This window comes from Chaetodon auriga, chromosome 18, assembly GCF_051107435.1.
Source record: "Chaetodon auriga isolate fChaAug3 chromosome 18, fChaAug3.hap1, whole genome shotgun sequence".
NCBI lineage: Eukaryota > Metazoa > Chordata > Actinopteri > Chaetodontiformes > Chaetodontidae > Chaetodon > Chaetodon auriga.
This window is the reverse complement of record NC_135091.1, coordinates 16,504,036-16,516,762: the sequence shown is the minus strand read 5'-3', so window position 1 is coordinate 16,516,762 and position 12,727 is coordinate 16,504,036. Positions and strand designations below refer to the sequence as shown.

At 44.0% G+C, this 12,727-nt stretch overlaps 1 protein-coding gene across 1 annotated transcript in view; it reads right to left on the bottom strand.

Moving 5' to 3' along the window:
* The window catches only part of nrxn3b (neurexin 3b), a 274,415-nt gene that overhangs the window by 11,715 nt on the left and 249,973 nt on the right, over positions 1–12,727 (bottom strand). Inside the window, exon 23 of the mRNA XM_076756314.1 lies at positions 1,470–1,548. Within this exon, the coding sequence (XP_076612429.1) occupies positions 1,470–1,548 (79 nt within the window). The remainder of the gene's footprint in view (positions 1–1,469; positions 1,549–12,727) is intronic.

Genomic DNA, 12,727 nt, shown 5'->3' with positions numbered 1-12,727 from the left:
CTACAGTGTGATAACGCTTCAAAGTAAATGAGTTCCTCCCACAGATAGCAAGAAAATGGTAGAATTACTAGCAGAATATCTACTAAAGTACGCGGAGAGACCTCATTTGCTGAGCGAAATAAATAAACGCCCGATTATCTGTTATGTTCTCTGTGCGGAAGATAACAAAGCGGAAGAGCAATTCATTGTTTCAACTTAGGCTTATTATTAGCAGTGAAAAGTGGACATATGCTTGGTGCTAAGCTGAGCCATATTTAGCCAGATTAACGCAGCATCAATTAGCCCGCTGTGATGGCGTTTTGAAGGACAGTGAAGCAATCAAATAGCCTGAGCTGTTAATGATTTCCAGAGTGCCTAAGGGGAGACGCTTTTTACATACTGAGCCAGTTTCAGTGGAGCTCACACTCTGCTGCTTTACTCCATGTATTTAGGCTATATGCCAGCTGCTCCTGGGCACAAGTGTGATTGACAGCTGCTTGTTGGAAAGTCGTCCAAACCCAAGTTGCCTCAAAATAACCACTCCTTTTAAATCTGCGGTTTTATTTCCAGCTCTGTTTTTATTTGCAAACTCCACTGAGTGAATGTCTTATCACTTTGATCCAATCACAAAGTGATGTGTGTGTGTGTGTGTGTGTGTGTGTGTGTGTGTGTAAAGGGAGGAGGGAAGAGAGACGATGCGCACAGAAATTCGAGGATATCTGTTCTCTATTAGAATGTTTCAGGTAAGGCAAGCCTCCGACGAAGGAAACAGAGGTACAAACAAGAGAAGAAGAAGAAGGAAGGAGAGGGGAGGAAGAGGCTCTGTTGCAGTTAGTCTGCTACATATCACAGTATCTATGCTGAAAGCATCTTTGTTCTCGAAAGAATCTCAAAATGTATCCTCTGTCAAGAGAGACGCACACACACGCACAGCAAGAAGAAATCAACCATGTACAGGACAGATACATTTTGAAGCATCAGTGCGGGCGACATGGAGCTTGATACTAATTTCGTACTTTGTTGAGGAAAGTTTTGCTCTCGACTGAATGCTGAGAGAACAAAATTAGTATCAATGCTTCATCATGTCTGCAACCAGTGGCCCCATAGCTAAGTGTAACTTGTTTGAGAGATGAAAGGTATGGGCTTTATCTACAGCAGCTGACTATACGATGTGAGCGTTTACTTATTTACAGTTAAAGTTAAAAACTGTAACTTCCTGCAGAGAGCATGCTAAGGATAGAGAAACTTGATTCGTACCGCTTTCATCCATCTCCAAAGAGTTCTTTAAACTTTAGATATACACTGAGAACCCCCTCACACTAGTGTATATTTCTCACAGTGGCTACTTTTCGGAGGGCTTTTTGAAGTTACACTTGAAGCTCCCATGGGACATGATGCTAAGAGGAGAGGCTCCTCGGTAGCAAATCAAAGAAAGATAAGGAGAAGTAGACCAGGTTCAGAGCAAGCACAACTCGACACACCCATCCCACCTGCATGTCCGGAGTCGCACTCTTCCAGGTCCTCGTCGTCGCTGGAGCACTCCGCCGACGAAACAATGTCATCCGTCGTCTGCGGAGAAAGAGACACATTGACACACGTGCACAGGGGGGGATGCGGCTGGGCCTGGGGAAGTATCATGAGTCCTCTACAACACTGCCCACAGCCACTCCATTCAAGGATATCTGCACACACAGACCTCTCCGCCTGTCCTTCGGCTTCCATATATCACTTGGAGTCAATCATATTTCACAGTGTTTATCATTCTTCACTTTATGTGCTTTCCACCTCCGCAGATAATTGTTTTCCTTCACCCTCCGCACTCTGCCTCTGATTATTTATCGTCCCTCTCCTCCTCTGTCGTCCACAATCAATGGCCCCACCAAGCCCCCACAGATCAACACTGTCCTGGCTTCTGATTTGTGCTAAAGGGTGTGGAAGGAGGGAGGGACGGGGCGGCAGACTTGCTGGCTACATCCGGACCGGCGATGGATTATCTGCACTCTCCAGTTCCCACAATTCTGATTTATCCCCCCCCTCCCTTTTCCCTTTTTTCGGGTCAACCCATGGAGGACAGAGGGGGGGGGGAGGTTGTATTTCAGCTGCAGTGCGCTGGGCAGCCGGCGTTTATTAGAATGAATCAGCGGGGCGATAAAATAAGCCCTGTCACCAAGCAGGGTTATGAAATCAGAGTGCTGATTGAGTTTTCCAGTCCTGGCCGAGGGTGTGGGGCTCTAAATATCATTGAGTTTGACAGACTAATGAAACGCGCCCCCGTGCTTGTGCTGCCTCTTTCAACAGGGCCCAGAGAAAGCGGTCCACCTCTAATACACGCATACACACGCATGCTGATGTTCGACATGTATGTCTACCAAACCTCACATTTTTCAAACCGTACTCTCGGTGTGTGTCGTGGAGGACAGCGCGACGTTTCTGTATCAGTGCGTTTGATAATATGTTAATGCCTGTTTGTGTTGGTGTGCATAATGCACCACATTATGTACTGTACTCCAGCATGAGGAGGCAAAAACACGAAGCAAGAGGGGAGGCTCTAAACTAAATTGCTGTAAAATATGGCCCCTTGGTAAACATGACTATTTATTGAAGCCACATTACGGGCGTAAAAGTCTTGGTTATTGCTGAAAGAGGGTTATTGCTTGTTATTATGATAGCGGCAGATGTGGGAGGCAGGGACACACAGAGAGAGAGAGAGAGATGAAAACCCCGAGCCACTTCAAAGTCTGTTCCAGCAATTTCAGCCCGAGACCATCACACCATAACCCAGCATCAGCCGAAAACACTGCCTTTCTCTTGTCCATTCATGCTGCATTTCTCTGCAGCTGATGCCGACAGCATCTCAGCACAGAACAAATATCACTGCCTCGGATGCGGCATCTTAGCAGAGTCTTACGCACCGAGCTATATGTTCTAAAAACAAGATTTAGCCGAATAGATGCTCTTTTATTACTATTTTAAGCAATTTTCTGACATGAAATAAATATTTCGGAACAACAGAGATTCGCCTGCTAACAAAGCACAGGCGTCCACAGCCCTCATGTTTGGCTGTCAAGCCCCTTTTCAGACTTTCAGACATGCATTTCACAATGCAAATGTGCCAGCGACTTAACTCGTCATTCTCATGTCTGAGTAAGAGCCCAAGACGATGCTTTGCAATAATTGTGATGGCAATCTGACCAAGCTGGTAATCGTTACATGTCCAGATGTCCAACATGTGTCAAATCGGAATCACATTCAGCATATTTGCATGCACATAAGGAACATAAGGGTTAGTTTCTGCTCTCTCCAATAAGCTGATTTCCTACACATCATGTAAGTAATGAACCTGGTTTCTGTAATCGGGGTAGGGGATTAGAGAAACCTGGTTTTCCCTGTTGATTTCTTCTGGGAAACCTCAATTTCTCTGCCATGTATACGGATAAATGGGTTTGTAATTGGCTTTCGTACGCATGCACTTGACAGAGACTTTAGACAGGGAGAGTGTCAAACAGCACAACACCTGGATGAAAGGAGAGGTGATAACACGGAGCGATGCGTCCTTCTTTTAAAGTAATCCAAAGTGTGACTAAACCAAAGTTTTCAATCACTAATGCAGTCAAAAGAAGTGAACCACAGTTAGAACATAAGGTCAGGGCAGGGGGTGGTCTGATTACTGACCTGCTGCATGCATACTGCACATGTACAGTCACACAGTGTATGTCTGTGATTAACTGCAGGTTTCTCAGAGTGACAGTGTTACTGAAGTGCATGTAAACATTCAGACCGATGTGATGGCAGATGATGTGATGGTGCAGAGAGATATTAACGGCATCTTGTTCCGTCTTCTTAAGAGCGTTGTAATACATTCGTAATTTCTTCATTTCTTATGTATAGAGAAAATAAAATCAGTTGAATAAACCATGAAATACTGTAATGAGACATCTCTAACATGTAGAGGAGCTTCTTCTCATGTCAGATCAGTCTGGAAAAGAATGAGCTCTTCATTCATTTTATGCATATTCCCCATGTGCTGTGAGGGAAAAAAAACCCTTGGAAATAAAATCGCTATAATCATCGGCCCATCAGCCGCCTTCATTTTTTCAAAGCCTTGCAGTAATTCACATCATGTGAGCAGTGATGAATTAAATGAGACACAAGCGAACATTTTGTTTTAACTGTGCACGGGCACGATCAGACTGTAGGTTCAACGCTATTTAAAATATGAGGAGAACATTTTTTCGTGCAGTGGTTCTCAACGGTTTTTTTGTCTGATATATCCCCACAGCCCAATTCCCCTTTATCGACACCCGTCATGTTCCAGATGTGTTCCTTTGAAGTGATTTTAAAACGAATGTATCCCTACAGCAATTATATAAAGTGGATATTGTTGCAGGGCCACTGCAGCTTCAGAGTTCACTTCTGAACTGCAGTGTCAACGGCTCAAGCCTGCACCAGACCAGTAAGAGGTGGGGGTGCGACCGTCTCTCATGCTCACAATGGCCATTAATTAAGCCCTGGAGATAAAATTGTTCACTTGATATTATTTTCCGACTCTGGCTTGGCTTTTAGCCCCGAGGTAAAGCTAAAATTAAAAATGTCGTCAAAAATGTTTATGGTCTCTGAGCTCTCTTGACTTGTTGGCACACAGAGGCCAGAGCCCTGCACAGCACTGCAGAACTTCTGCAGCGAAAAAATCATTAAGTGCTTCATCTTCGAGCCTATCCACATGAAAGAGGAGGACCGGCTGCCTCACCTCATGTATTGTGAAGGTTGCAGTTCAATGGCGGAAGGACATACTCACAGTGTATGTATTCACTCTCCGTTTGATTGAAAATCATCCATGACTCGAAGTGAGAGACCCTCTCATCTAAGCGACTTTGATTCCACTCGGAGAAATTGAAGAGGGCTTTTGAAGTGTGATGTTTGACATTTGTAGATCCACCAGATACGCGCCTGATTCATTTTCATAAACATATGATTTATGTCTACTTGTCACAATAGGTCAGGCTGAAGTGTTTCTCATGAAGGGCTTTGGGTGCCATTTTTCCGCATTTGGACTAATTCAAAGCCAATGAAGTGACACGCGGAGCTTACAGTCGTTCCTCAGTCGACCAGCGACGTCGACGATAACATATAGCGCGAGGCTAGATGCTGTAAATGCAAAGGGAGCTCACGGAGTGGAAAAGGCAAAAAGCTGCATGTGTGTGCAGCGATGGGAGCCTACAGTGGGGTATAGCGAAATGATGCGGTTGGCCAGCGGGACTACAAAAACTGATTTCACAGCTGGGGAAATCCAATTCTCTGTCTAAATCTCCATAACATAGAGTGGGATATATTTTGGCAGCAAAGTGATTTCTTTTTTTGGTGTAATTATTCTCAACAAATGCTCTCATCATCATTTTTAAGAGAGTCTGGGTGGTGGGATTTTGTTGTGTGTGTGTGTGGGAAGCTTTAATATGCATGTGCGTGCCTTCTACTTCCTGTGTGTGAAGAAAGCATATCATACGCGGTGATTTCAATGCATAAAAACTCACAGGCGATGTGCATCGTGTCTGATTATCCTGATTACGCTGCCTTCAATTGATGCTCAGATTCCTCACTCCACAAACAAACACCACAGCCAAATCAATAGCCAGACTTCATTAAAACAGCATTTACCTCTGACCACTTCAGCACATCAACCAAAAGGATCACACCGGCGGTCGATAGAGATAGACAGCCTCCTTGGGAGACGAGTCTCAAAAAGCGCAGATTTCACCACTGTTGGCACTGACACGAACAAAACGGAGAATGTGCGAAGATGCTGGGCTGTCTTCTTCTCAACAAAGCTTCTCTGGTGTTTAATCAGGAATTCTGGGACTGACTACTGTGAGCCAGCCTGCAGTAATGCAGAGACCATTAGCAGGCGAAGCGGCAATTACCTCAGCAACTGAATGGAGTGCATGCTACATCACCAGTCAGGCCTGACCTCAGAGTGAACAAAGAGGCACAAAGATTGATTAACAATAAAGCTGAAGCTTGGCAAACCAACTCTTTTTTTATAGAAAACATTTTCACTTCAGCAAAAAACAACTGTCAACCAACACTGTCCAGTAAAGATTATATGTTTTATATGACCAATGTATTTTATCAACTAATAGAGTAGTGTAGAGTGAAAGCTTAGTCAATAATCTAATAAAGTGTGTGCATGTTTCATTTTCACATTTTTTAGTCGTAAAATGACTTCACGTGCATCTTGAGTTAAGTTTATGGATTTGCTTATCGTGTCCATACTGAAGAGATCCATTCCAAATGTGATTCCAGTTCAAATGCTGAAATACATGGAGCAAGGCTGCAACACAACACAATCTGCTGCAGTATGCCCGCAGCAGAGTGCGTCCATTATAATCAACTGGAGCTGCTACACTGCTGCACCCACGTGGGCATCGCACGGCTTATCTTTATTTTTACATGGCTGGTCTATTGTTTTTTCTCTGTGCGTGGCTATGTGGCCCCCCAACAGGTAAAAACTACACAGAGTTGTGTGAAAAAACAAAGGGGCCTACAATCTCTTAAAATTATTAAAATAAATACTAATGCAAACATTGTACCAGAGGCAATGTGACACAGAGGAGCAACCATGTGGGTGTTTTTATATTTCACATCGTGTCCCATGTATTTTAGCCGTCAGAGTCCATTGTCCCTAATCTGCAGCTCATATGAGGCAGGAGGCGTTTTATCCGTGTTTTCCAGTTGTCTGTCTCGAGCACGTCTCAAGAAAAAGACATGCTTGTAATCAGTCCAGCTGTCTACACAGGCTGCATAACAGCTCGTATTTTACTTGTGTTACATGTGCATAAATGCAACCTGAAGCGTATCTTTATGCTTCAAGTTTATTTTCTTCATCGCTTTTACACACAGCTACAGTGATTGTGTGTTAGGCTCTTTGTGCTGCCAAAACTCAATGCTGCCCCTGAACGCAGCCTGTGTAGACACTGACGGAGGACTGAAGCGGCCGCTGCTGCTCTGCTAACGTGCTGCACGGGCTGTGTTTGACGTTCCCTCTTTATGTCACTTTCCGCTTTGCTGTAACTCAAACTCAAAGAGGAAATTTCAGACTGAAATGAGTTTACCTTTAGAAGAATGAAACACACATTATTTTCCTCAGGGACTGAGTGCTGAAGCCTCGTATTAGCTTAAGCTGAGCTTTAGAATCCATTTTTACACAGAAAGAGGGCTGTGGGTTTTATCTTCCATCACTTACAGTGAAATCACATTAGGAAGGGATGTCTGCAGGGCCACTATGGACCAGAGGAACAATTAAAGTGACCAAAAGCTCTTCCAGAGTACATACTTGAAAACATGTCACTGTATTATTAAATTTCAACATATTCAAAAAACGATACCAGAGACAAAAAACAGCTTTACTTTACTTTACATACATCGAGCCTCGCTCACTTCTAGCCACATTAGTCACAACAGCAGTTGCACTGCAGGCTGCAACTCTCTGCTACATCAAGTAGACAAATGCAACCTTCCACAGCCACATAAAATCCACTATTCAATACAGCCGAGCCACACTTTTCACACCTTTAAAGTTCTCCAACAAAGCACAGTCCACCTGGTTCAAACGTGAAGCCTTAAACTGAGAAAAAAACATCATTCGCTTGCTTTTTAATGTTAATTTTTGTGCTGCTACTGAAGCATTCTAGCTCATAATGTTCCTGCAGGAGCAAGAGGGTGTTCACAACCGTCTTTTCACACCTGTGCCTAATAATAAACGTGACTGAACTCTAAATCTTCCTGCTAAACCATCTCTATTTGCTATTTACAACATACATTGTCACTGAGAAGAGCTGCACAACAAGCTTCTGCAGATTTTACTCTTGCAAAATGGAACCTGATGCTAAAAAGCCGTCTAATCAACAATGCTATGCTATTCCTCAACTTTGGAAAAAATGACATACAGTGAGCTTATTTCATTCCAATTCTAATTTGATTTGATCAAATACTGTCCCATCATCTACCTGACGGCCATCGTCTAAGAGAATATTTCAACTCGGACTTAAATTCTAATACATGGATGGTAACAGGAGCAGCTGCTAAATCTGCAGCTCGGGTGAATATTTTGCTGAGCATGACCGTGATTTGATCGGGCACATCAAAGCAGCGGCTTGTGCTCCGCAAAGAGAAAAGAAAGACATTATGTACTCAACCACTGTCTATAGTTTTCCCATGGGTCAGTAAAAGCAGTGCAAAGGCTAAAACGCAGCCATGGCCCCCGGGTTACAAACATGACATGAAATATGAGCGCGAACAGTGCTGCGTCTCGGAGAGGCGAGGACAAACTAAGCGCACATGCTTAAGTACAGTACACTGAGTCATATCAACAGGGAGGGGGCCGGAGGTTGCTCCTGAACACACCACGGTCTTATCATAACAAATGACCTTCACGTGTCTTCATGCCCAGAGGGTGAAGGAAACACTGAGAAACGAAGCCTTTTGAGAATAAGGGAAGAGACACAACACTATAGATCCACATTACAACCCCCTATCAAACCCAGTTTGGTTTATTTACAATGCCAGTGCCCAATGGCTAAAGCTGATTTTTTTTTTTTTTTTTTGCACTGATGGGAATAAACCCCAAACAAATCAATTTTCCTCAAGCGCCTCATCCTGGCAGTCAGTTGCCATGGATATCCTGTGTGGTTGGATGTTCAGAGATCAAAGTGACGACGCGGAGGCAAGGGCAAATCAAAGACACACAATTCAAAGCAACTTCTTCCTCCCCTAAGGTGCTCCTTGGTCACCTTGGACATATATATTTTTCACACATGTTAGACGTGGATACAGGGTGCAGACTATTTTTCAGGTTGAGAAATGGGCCCAGAAAGCGACAGAAATCAGAGGTCAGACGGACTCCCACTCCCATCTCCTCTTTCTCGCTATCTCACTAATTCCAATTCCTCCACTCCACTGGCCCTCGAACCAAAATAAGATAGTCATCTCCACGGGCGGAAGCTTCGCCTTTCTATTGACGGCTGTCTGATGTGCACGTTATCCTGTCCGATCTCGGCTTTGACAGGCCGACAAGGGAGAGGCTTGTATTACAAGGGGAATCAATGGCACTGGGCCATATCCCTATCAATAGGCTGCCACAACTCTTTTTGCTCATGCTCCCCGCCCTGTGACAGATAAGATGTTTTATCAGAAAAAAAAACTAGTGTTGGAACGAAGGGGCGGGGGATTGGAATTGGCGGCGCAGACGCACGTTAAAAACACCACACAGCAGAGATTCTAATAAAACATTTCATCGTGATGTTTAATCTTCATTAGCAGCGATATTGTTGAGGGATGAGAGCAAACACAAGCAGCGCAAGAAGGCTGGAAGTCCCGCTGTTAACCCTCTCCTTCAATGTAGTGGATAAATTACGCCGAAATGAGCCCCATAATCAACTGGTGCGGCCAAAGCCACATGCTAAATGATTTCCTAGATCAAATATTGATATTTTGAATGAGCAGCCTCGGTGGGCCTTTCTTAGTGGCCTCCTGTAGTCAGCACATTTTTTTCCTTCCAGGTTTATGGAGAAATGGAAAGAGGGCAGGGGAGGTGGGAGAGGAGGGCAGGGGAGGTGGGAGAGGAGGGCAGGGGGGAAAACAGCTGGAAAAGAGGGGGAAAAAAAATAGACTGAGAAGGAAAATGCATTTAATTTGTTCGCCATCACCGTGCTGTGTTGGTTTCAGCAGAATGGGTTATGTGCCGAGTATTTCTCTTTTTCTCAAGGACCTGCCTTTGTACACAGAGCGGTGAGGGTTGCTGGCTCACAGCAAACTCTAATTGCCCTGAGGCCATAGGCAGCCACTTTCAAACAGGGTCATTCATCTTCCCATGGAAAAGGAAATGGTCTTTGGCCCTGATCCTTAATCACCCCCCTGCCGCAGTGTACAAGGTCATCAGGGAAGCCCTGTGACAAACAGACACACACATACACATGTGTGTACACGCACAGGCAGAACAGCTGAAAGACTGAGGGGACGGCCACACGACGAGAGGCAGCTAGAAAGGTACATGTGAGGTAAGCAGACAGGAGATGGAAGGAAATTTCTTCTCTATGCAAGTCCATGTCGTCCTCAAGTGAAATTGGAGCAGCGATTACAGCTCTGAGTTCTGGTCTGTGTTACCGTTTGTGGTTCTCCCTTCAAAGAGGAAGAGAGGAATTCATGTGGATGTGGTGGTGAGCTGCGCTGAAAGCCGTGACCAAAGAAGAGGCAGAGAGAAGATGAGAGCAAGGGGGGGGGGGGGGGGGAGGAGGAGGAGGAGGAAGAGGCGGGGGGGGTCAGGACAGGAAAGGAATGGAAAAGGGTCCATTTCACTGAGGATCACAAGACACTGGCAGAGACTGGTCCTCCAAACAAAATTAAGGTAACAGTATTCCTGCTTGGAGACCAGCAGAGGAGTGTCCCATAAGGCGAAGTTACCAGTTCAACCAGGATCACTGGAGCAAATCAGGTTTATTCTCACAAAATTCAGCTTCAGAAAGCTAAAAAAAAAAAAAAAAAACTTTCCTGAATTAGCATCTCATCTCAGTTTCATGTTGCATCTTACACATGCAGGTTCATTTTGAAGCAGGGCTGCAAATAGTTATTCTTTTAATTTCCACTTCAGTTCAGATTATTTACTTGATTATTCGATCATTGTTTGGTCATTAAATGCCAGACGATCAGGACATACTGAATTGGCTTGTTTTCTCTGACCAGCGCTCAAAAGCCAAAGATGTTCAGTTCACTATCACAGATGGCAGACAGGAAATATTCCCATTAGCAAGGCTAGAACCAGTGAATTTCACACATTATTCATACTGGGCTTGAATCCAAGATAATATGGTAACAAGAGGACTAATTTAACAGAGGAACAAACTGCAACACATCTGTACTCGTGTCAGTCGTTGGATTTCAAAGTGCTGCCAAATGGTCTCTTTGCCTGTTGGTCCATTTCCTCTTTATTATTTGATTCTTCATATACATTTCTCTGTTGAATATTTGTGGCTGTGAACGCCACAGATCTCTTCTAACATCTTCACTGTGAATTGATGTGGTCGACACTGGATGTCCTCTTGAGATATGAGTTATGAAGTCATGAATAGACATATTTGAGGCTCAACCTAATCTGACCACATTAGTTCTGAGCTGGATTCCTGAAACAGTTTTATTCTGGATCAGTTCGTTAGGCTGACTCAATCCAAGCTTCTGGAAATGAATGAATTGCACTTTTTCTACCTCCGGTGCAAAACACCAGTGAGTTCAATAACTTCACACAGCTAAAACAATGTTGTCCTAATGGTATTCTGCTCTAAGCGTGCATTATCAACACTGCGGCTGTTGATTAGCTAACTGCAGTGCGTGTGCCGCACTGTTGTGTGGCACACGCTTTTGTGACAAAGGGTTTTATGAATAAACCTGAGTTGACCTCACTAATTGCAACAATACAATCAATAAGTAAGACAATATGTTCAACTGGGAAAGCTATTGGTTTCCCATTGAGAACGTGTGAAGTCTGAAACAAGCAGCTGAAATCGGACCTCGCGCTCTCTCCTCCTTGCGGACCACGTTTTGATCCTCTTTTTCAATCCATTTCAATATTGCAGCATTTCTCACAGTCAAAGGCTATTATGACTTCAAGGCTCTAATGCCAAATCAATGTAGGCGTTATGTAATGGCCGACGCTGGCAGCTTTACATCTCCAAAATTAGCCAGGGGTCCCATTTGGGTTCAGTTCCTAATGAGCACAAACCAAATTAAGCATTCGATTTAGTCTCTTTTTAAGAGATGAAAGTTGAAATGTAATCAGTAACCAACAGAGAAATGATTTAAAACATACTGTAAGTCAGAGGCCTCGGCATGCTTACACACATGTAAGGGTGAGGGACAATGCAGGCGCACTGACACACGGACCCTCACAATTATCCTTCATTCACTGCTGTTCAGAGCAACAGGCTTCATTGTAGTTTGCAGCAGCTCTCTGTGGACACAGAGGAGAAACATTACTGGGCCTTGCTAACAGCTCAGCCGAGCAATGAAACAGAACACATTATTGCTGTGCAACATCAAAGGCTGTGTCTGTATGATACATATTTAATTAAATCCTATTGACTCTAGCAGACACATGGTGCATTCTGTGCACACAGAGACAGTAATGCATATAAAGATCCGTGGATATTCTCACAAGGACGTGGTCTCTCTCTCTGTTTCTCTCACATACAAACAGAAAATCACAGCGCCTATCATAGGCTGGCAGCAAATTGATATTCACAGTACAGCCGTGTGCAGAGATTCATTACAACCACTGTGGAAGAAGTCACAAGGTCTGCAGCTGTAGCTGGAACCTCAAGCACACCTGAAGTTCAGATTTATCATAACATACAATACACAGCTCAGGGAGCTTCATTTGAAGGGGCGGTGTGTTAATGCCTCACATTTTCCTCATAGAGAGCTAGATTACATAACCAACGTCAATTTCATGTCTGTGTTGTATTCAGCATATAAGACATCTCTGCGACATATTCAAACAAGCTCAGCGCAAACACAAGCATTCGCCAAAGGCAAGAAAACAAAATAAAGAAGCACATACATCTTTCAAAAACTCTAAATGTCTTATTTACATGTTGTATCTTGTCAGCCAGAAAGCTAATGACCACCACATTCAAGTCGGCTGGGTTTTAGTCAGAGTTACAAAAGGACATCTTGTCGCTGTAAGCAGCACATGTGTCCAGTTAAA